Genomic DNA, 7,835 nt, shown 5'->3' with positions numbered 1-7,835 from the left:
AGGAGACTCCTGATTTTGTGAGTCCAGTTGCTTTGCGAGTCGACATCAGTCCACAGAATCCAGACACGGGCCCTGCCCTGGATGCATTTCAGCCCAAAGCGTGGGAATTTTTTGTAAGCTTCCCTCTGAATATAATTAAGGGCATCAGTTTCAGTCGTTTCAAAGTTTTTAAACTGTCTCAAATGTATTCCTGTTTGCTCAGATCCCTTTTGTAAAGGACTGTGGCTCTGATGACAAATGCTCTTGTGACCTGAAGCTGACTGTGAAAGCTGTTGATGTATCTAGGTAACCTTACACAAAAACACACACAATGAAAGTAAAATGTAAAATGGTAAAACTACTAAGAATGTAAATATAAGATGAAAATTTAAACTTGAAAACAAATAAAAAAATTGAAATGTTGCCTTGCCAACTAACTGAAATAAATAAGTTAAAGTGGAAGTACTAAAATTACCCAAACAAAAATAGATTAAAACTATATATGTATATATACACACACACACACACACACACATATATATATATATATGCATAAAGGAAAATCTAATAAAAATGTCAAAATTTCAAAACCAAATTACTAAAACTTAAACTAAAATTAAAACTGGAAATATAAATAAAAAATATAAAACCTAGAAATATAACAATAAATGCTGTGATAGTATATAAGTAATACTAAAATTTCATAAGAGCCGTCTATTCAACTTTGTATGAAGGCCAGACCAAGGAGATTATTCAGTAATCTCCTTGTAATAATTACTTAAAATGTAAAATAAATAAATAATTTTAAAATAAAAACTAAATCTAATAATTTTAAAATAAAGGGACAGATTTACTAGCGTCTTTTGGTGTTAAAATAGTATACTGTCAGGATTTACCCTTTCAGACGCAAAATGTATGGGAGGAGAGTATTCAAATGAATCATGCACCGATTTACTAACGTTTGCACTTGTTAGTCTTAAACTATTTTGCGCTTGAAATGGCTGCATTTGTTGTTGCTAGGAGGAGGCACCGCAGAGAACAGAGAGCGCATGGTAGAACGGAGAGGATTTTTTCCACACGTATAAATTAATTCATTAATGTTTGGAATGCCAGAAGAACACATTATCCCAATCCGAACATATCCTTACGCTGATTTACGTTGCGCTTGGTAGATTGCGTTGGTCGATATGTAAATAAGATGTTGCGTCTGCGCTCTTTAATTTGCGCATTGTCAGTAAATCACCCGCAGAAATTTCCACGCCCATCTGCGCTGTTTTGGAATTGTGCTCTCACGCTAATTTGCCCAAAATCTAAATCAAACATGTACTAAAAAAGATATTTGAAGCATATCACATTATTGGTTTATATGCATGTCAAGTTACATTAACTGACATCAGAGAACCATGAACATGTAAATGTGATGTTAAATTATTCAAATTAATTCAAAATATCAGGGAGTGCTTCAAGTAAAAAGTCAAATAGGTTCTGCTGAAAAAGACGTTTGGGAATCTCTAGGAGAGAAAGAAAGACAGACTTTTTGTTAGTGTGAACTGTCCCTTTAAGAGTCAACTAAAAAGAATCAGTTACTACCAGCAGGGCTAGATGTATTAAAAGAACCAGAATCCTGAAATGTAACAAGATTTTGTTGTGTTTTGCAGCTCATCTTCACTTCTAGTCAGACCTGACAGAAGAAGACTGTCCTTCGTCGTGACAGTAACGAACATGAAGGAAAATGTGTACAACACAAGAGTGTCTGCTAACTTCTCCAGGAACCTGTTCTACGCCTCTTTTACACCACCTGTACGGCCACCATGTTGTGTTCTGGCATAAGTCTGCTCTGGTTTGTGTACGAGAAATTGTCTCTGTGAATCTTCTTGCTTGTGTGTGCAGGGAGACAACACTGAGGTGAAATGCAGTTCAAAAACAGGCTCACTCGACTGCAGAGTTGGATATCCAACCTTGACGCCTGGCCAGACAGTAAGAGAAAAGCATCTGTGTGTGTGTGTGTGTGTGTGTGTGTGTGTGTGTGTGTGTGTGTGTGTGAGAGAGACACTTTTCATTTTCATTAATAATTTCATTTTGCCTCATCAGGTAACATTTGAGATCAACTTTGACTTCAACTTAAATCAACTAGAGAAACAGGCTGTTGTGAACTTTGAAGTGCAAAGGTAAAAGTACTGTTTTTAACACAGTTCTAACTTTTGTGTAACTGTTTGGTTTAAACTGTAAATAACCCTACATAACTGTTTCCAGTGACAGTGAGGAGGAGGTGACATCTGATAACAAGGTCTCTCTCTCCATCCCAGTCCAGTATGACGCCGAAATCATCCTCACCAGGTCAGAGGTCAAAGTAATGCTCTGATAACCTTTATCTGCTTGTAAAGTGGTCAAACATTTGAAATAATTAAGTTTTTTCATGTAAGAAGTCTCTTCTGCTCACCAAGACTACATTTATTTGATTAAAAATACAATAAAACAGTAATATTGTGAATTATTATTATTATTACAATTTTAAATAACTGTTTTCTATTGCAATATATTTTACAATGTAATTTATTCAAGCTAAATTTTAGCATCATTACTCCAGTCTTCAGTGTCATATGAAATCATTCTAATATGCTGATTTGCTGCTCAGTTATTAATATGATCAAAGTTGAAAACAGTTTTTGCTGCTTAATACTTTTGTGGAAACATTGATACTTTTTTCAGGATTCTTTGATGAATAGCGCAAGAACAGGATTAATCTTTGGTAACATTATTAATGTCTATACTGTTACTTTTTGATCAATTTAATGAATTCTTGTTAAATGAAAGTATTCATTGCTATTTTTTTTTTTTAAATCTTACCCTAAAACCTTTGAATTATAGTATCATGGTTTCCTCAAAAATATTAAGCAGCACAACTGTTTTCATCATTGATAATAATAAGAAATTTATGATAATGCAGACTAAAAAAACTAATTGTTCCAAACTTTAGACCACTGTATGTATTTTGACCACTATATACTGTATATTAACCTTGACCTCTATCACAGAAAAAAAGGCTCATAAGTTTTTGTAATGTAAAAACTGTAGTTCCATTTCTTCTTTTCAATAATTTTTCTAGAGACTTAAACTTGGATTTTTGCGGCATTGGTCCTGAGGATCAAGTCAAACATACTGTCTCAGGTTTCGATGACATCGGCCCAGAATTTGACATAACATTACGAGTGAGTAAAAAAAAAAAAAGTATATTTCACATTAAACTAATTTGTCATATGAAATCATTCTAATATGCTGATTTGCTGCTCAGTTATTAATATGATCAAAGTTGAAAACAGTTTTTGCTGCTTAATACTTTTGTGGAAACATTGATACTTTTTTCAGGATTCTTTGATGAATAGCGCAAGAACAGGATTAATCTTTGGTAACATTATTAATGTCTATACTGTTACTTTTTGATCAATTTAATGAATTCTTGTTAAATGAAAGTATTCATTGCTATTTTTTTTTTTTAAATCTTACCCTAAAACCTTTGAATTATAGTATCATGGTTTCCTCAAAAATATTAAGCAGCACAACTGTTTTCATCATTGATAATAATAAGAAATTTATGATAATGCAGACTAAAAAAACTAATTGTTCCAAACTTTAGACCACTGTATGTATTTTGACCACTATATACTGTATATTAACCTTGACCTCTATCACAGAAAAAAAGGCTCATAAGTTTTTGTAATGTATAAACTAGTTCCATTTCTTCTTTTCAATAATTTTTCTAGAGACTTAAACTTGGATTTTTGCGGCATTGGTCCTGAGGATCAAGTCAAACATACTGTCTCAGGTTTCGATGACATCGGCCCAGAATTTGACATAACATTACGAGTGAGTAAAAAAAAAAAAAGTATATTTCACATTAAACTAATATGTCTGAAGTTCCCTCTAGTGTTAGCAATGTGAACTATGCGATAGTTCATTTAAGCATGTCTTTCTGCAGGTTTCAACAGGAACTTTCCCAATCAATCAGGCTCATCTGACCGTCTCGCTGCCCACCAGCACCAAAGCTGGAAATCCTTTACTATATGTGACTTCAGTCAAAACGGCACCTGTAAGTATAATGCTCTATTAAAATGTATTAAGAAACATTCATTATTTTCTATCATTTTCTTTACAAATAAAGTATTTCACTGCACAAGTATTTATACTGTAATTACCAGACTGGGATGAAAAACCAGGACGTTTAATCTCTGTTTCTGCTGAGTAGGTTGTAAATGTGTGGTGTGATAGCAGCCATCTGATTGACCCACTGAAGATCAGAGAGAAAGCACACACTGCCAGCTTCACTAAAGAGAGCTTCAGAGGGACAGCAGGACTGGTCAGTATGCGTGTGTGTTTATATTAAATTATACATGCTGTAACATGGGCGTTCTGGGTTTTCAACATAATAATAATAATAATAAATGTTTCTCGAGCAGCAAATCAGCATATTAGAATGATTTCTGAAGGATCATGTGACTCTGAAGACTGGAGAAATTATGCTAAAAATTCAGCTTTGATCACAGGAATAAATTACATTTTAAAATATAATCACATAGAAAACAATTATTTGAAATTATAATTATATTTCACAATATTACTGTCTTATTTTTTATCAAATAAATGCATCCTTGGTGAGCTGCAGAGACTTTGTTTAATAAACATTAAAAAAATACGTACCAACCCCACGCACTATTTTAAATGGTAGTGTATAATACAGTACTTTTTTTTTAATTTCCAGGATTGTAAGGCAGCAAAATGTGAAACCATGACTTGTGTCCTCAAAGATCTGGAGATGAAGACCAACTACTTTGTAAACATCACCACTAGGATCTGGAATGGCACATTTGCCTTTGTAAGTGTCTCTTGAACTGCTTGATCCCTATCTACTATTTCTGTTATCTGTCCTGAGCAGATGCTTTATTCCCCGCTTTATTTCCTTCCAGGCTGATTTTCAGACAGTTTTAGTGGCTGGAAGCTCTGAGATACAAACATCTCAGCCTGATCTCATAGTCGTCACACACAAACAACAACAGGTCAGTTCATCCCTCTGTCTTTCAGTTGTGTTTAAGATGATCAACCCTGCTGAAAAAAAACATCAGCTTGGCCTAGAGTGATTCTCTGTGCTTGGCTGGTTTAGTCTGGTGCGCATCTTGTTGGTTGACCAACATAGCTGTTCTGTTCATCAGCAGAACTAATACAGAAGTTGGTTTTTGACCAGTATGCTTGTTTTAAGCACTTTTGCTATGTTTTCCCATAAAAAGCCTAAACATTCTTAAAATGACATACTTGAGAAGCAGAAGTTTGGAATTAAGTAGTTCAATGTCTTTAATTAAGTTTACTTGTATAACAGACCACACTGTCAAATAGGTTTCCTTTAAAAAATATTTAAAAAAAATAATAATAATTTACATATATATATACAATATATATATATATATATATGTGTGTGTGTGTGTGTGTGTGTGTGTGTGCGTAAAATACAACTAATATTTAAATATTTAAGCCGATACACAATATTATAATGCTAATTTATTTAATTATTTACTTTTCCTGTTTTTTAATTATTTACTTACCTAGTAAAGTATATAGCCAGAGAGTAATCCAACTCCAGGGTAAGGCTAAAATCAGCCTAATGTTTATAATATGATTGAATTTGTATTTAACATGATAACAATTGAACATAAACATTGTAAGTTACTAATTATAATGCTTACATTCCCTCAGTTATTCAAACAGCAGCTACAGAAAACGAGCAAAGAACATCATCACTGACTTCAGTCTAGCGCGAGTTTATGCACTTAAAAAACACTCCCGTTATAATCAGTGAAGCTATCTACACTATATAATGAATAAATGTCTTATACTTGCATCACACGTACATCTGCACTTTGTTGTTTATGATGAGAGAATTCGCGAGAGAGCAGAATTCAGTCAGCGAGCGCATGCACTGAACAATAAAACTGTGGTGTTTCAGCGATGACTCATCTGAACGCCTCTGATTGGCCATTGCATTCATAAAATCAACAGAATCATGTGTGATTGGTTATAACGCACAACACTGTAAAATATATTAATTATAAATATTAATTAGATCGTATTACTAGCATGCTAATAATAATCGCCTTGCTGTCGTCAAAGGCTTCAGTCACAGGCGATATGACTGGCTAACGTCGATACACGATACTATAGTTTATCGGAACAACCCTATACTTTATATGGGTGTGGTAATATGCTTTATCTAATTTTTCCTGACTCTGCTGCAGATAAAAATTACAGTGAGTAAAGAAGGCGCGATTGGGGATATTCCTATTGGTATAATCATAGGAAGTGTCATTGGCGGCCTCCTCCTTTGGGCTCTAGCTACGGTGATCCTATGGAAGGTATGAGCTCTTTGTTTTAGCATGAATTGCAACTGTATTAATACACTGTAATTTTGACAAAGTAAAATGCTTTATTGTAATAATATACAGTACTGATGTCCCACCAGGTTGGCTTCTTCAAGAGGAAGCCTTTGCCACAGGGAAATGAACCGGATCCGGCAGAACAAGAGGGTCTGTGTGAGAATCCAGCATGAACGGGACATAAACGCTCACCTCTGTGACTACATGAGAATAATATTACCTTGAAATGTACATATTAATAACTGATATTCAGTTTACTGCCATTCGGGTCCTGCCAGGAGGTCTGGCTTGTGAATATCACTGTATTTTAAACCATCTCACAACTGTTGACTCTCGTGCACTTGCTCGTTCAGTGCTCACTCCTATTTAGGCCTCCAAAGAATGAACGAATGAGTTGGTACACGCATGAGAGCCTTAAAGACAGAGAGGGTGGGGTGAATGTCTGAAGTTTATGCCTCTGTCAGCTCCTGCTTCCTTCTCGTTCTGACTTGCTTCAGTTTGTACTTGGTTCTCAGTTAAATCATGACAAATAATTCTGTAAATACATCATTTGAAGTTAGTCTTTTTCATTAATGTTCTGCTGTTTTGTTGTTGAGTGTTTCGGAGACGTTTACCTCGCTCATGCACAAACCCCCAGTACGATGATACACACACACACACTGTGGTTATAACTCCTCGATGTGAAATACTTATTATGAATGACTCTTACTGTTGTGATTGTTCAAGCCCCGGGGGAAGATTAAATTATGTTCTTTAAACTTTGTTTTTGTTGGCCTGGTTTCTTATTTTTCCTCTTCTTTGTGGCTATTCTGGAATAAGCATATCTTAAAGAGCTGAATGATTATTAGGTTTATCTTTACCAAAGCAATTATTGTTCAGTAAGTATACAGTGACGCTAAACATCTCAAGTCACACTTAAAATATCAGAATGTTACTACTTTTAAAACAACTTTTGTTTTTCACATTTCCAAAGTTCTCCGAATCAAAAGTTATCATAGTTGGGACTATTATTATTTACTATTTTATAATTTACTACTTATCATCATTGCTATTAATATTTGGAGATATTGTACATTAGATAATGCAAACAAACAATATAAATAATAAATGTAAATAATGCAAACTAAGATAGATAGATTAATGTAATTTAAAAAATTAACAATTGACGATGTTGATATCTGTGGAAACACATCATGTCAAAAGTAACCACAGCTGCAGTTCATCCTATTAATTATACATTTTTACACTTTCAGCTTTTAATTTTAATCTCCATAAGATAACGTTTAGCACGATTTTACCAATGCAGCTGTTGTTGATCTGTAGCCATTTTATTTAGTAACAGCCATACCTAAGTATTTGCTGTGCACCAATAAATTTGGCAAAAACTTTTGATTTTCATCATATTCTGTTGCCTCGCAATGGGTAGGCGAACTTTTC

At 34.1% G+C, this 7,835-nt stretch overlaps 1 protein-coding gene across 1 annotated transcript in view; it reads left to right on the top strand.

The window, feature by feature from the left end:
• Positions 1-7,043, top strand: part of LOC107686486 (integrin alpha-2-like) — a 19,113-nt gene extending 12,070 nt beyond the window's left edge. Inside the window, exons 20-32 of the mRNA XM_016483521.1 lie at positions 3-113; positions 203-285; positions 1,638-1,779; positions 1,870-1,956; positions 2,071-2,147; positions 2,233-2,316; positions 3,086-3,188; positions 3,956-4,066; positions 4,223-4,333; positions 4,736-4,849; positions 4,941-5,030; positions 6,261-6,377; positions 6,485-7,043. Coding sequence (XP_016339007.1) covers positions 3-113; positions 203-285; positions 1,638-1,779; positions 1,870-1,956; positions 2,071-2,147; positions 2,233-2,316; positions 3,086-3,188; positions 3,956-4,066; positions 4,223-4,333; positions 4,736-4,849; positions 4,941-5,030; positions 6,261-6,377; positions 6,485-6,571 — 1,317 coding nt within the window. The 3' untranslated portion in view covers positions 6,572-7,043. The remainder of the gene's footprint in view (positions 1-2; positions 114-202; positions 286-1,637; positions 1,780-1,869; positions 1,957-2,070; positions 2,148-2,232; positions 2,317-3,085; positions 3,189-3,955; positions 4,067-4,222; positions 4,334-4,735; positions 4,850-4,940; positions 5,031-6,260; positions 6,378-6,484) is intronic.
• The last annotated feature ends 792 nt before the right edge of the window (positions 7,044-7,835 follow it).

This window comes from Sinocyclocheilus anshuiensis, unplaced genomic scaffold, assembly GCF_001515605.1.
Source record: "Sinocyclocheilus anshuiensis isolate Anshui unplaced genomic scaffold, SAMN03320099.WGS_v1.1 scaffold838, whole genome shotgun sequence".
Lineage (NCBI taxonomy): Eukaryota > Metazoa > Chordata > Actinopteri > Cypriniformes > Cyprinidae > Sinocyclocheilus > Sinocyclocheilus anshuiensis.
The sequence above is the reverse complement of the archived record's forward strand: the minus strand, read 5'-3'. Positions and strand labels throughout refer to the sequence as shown.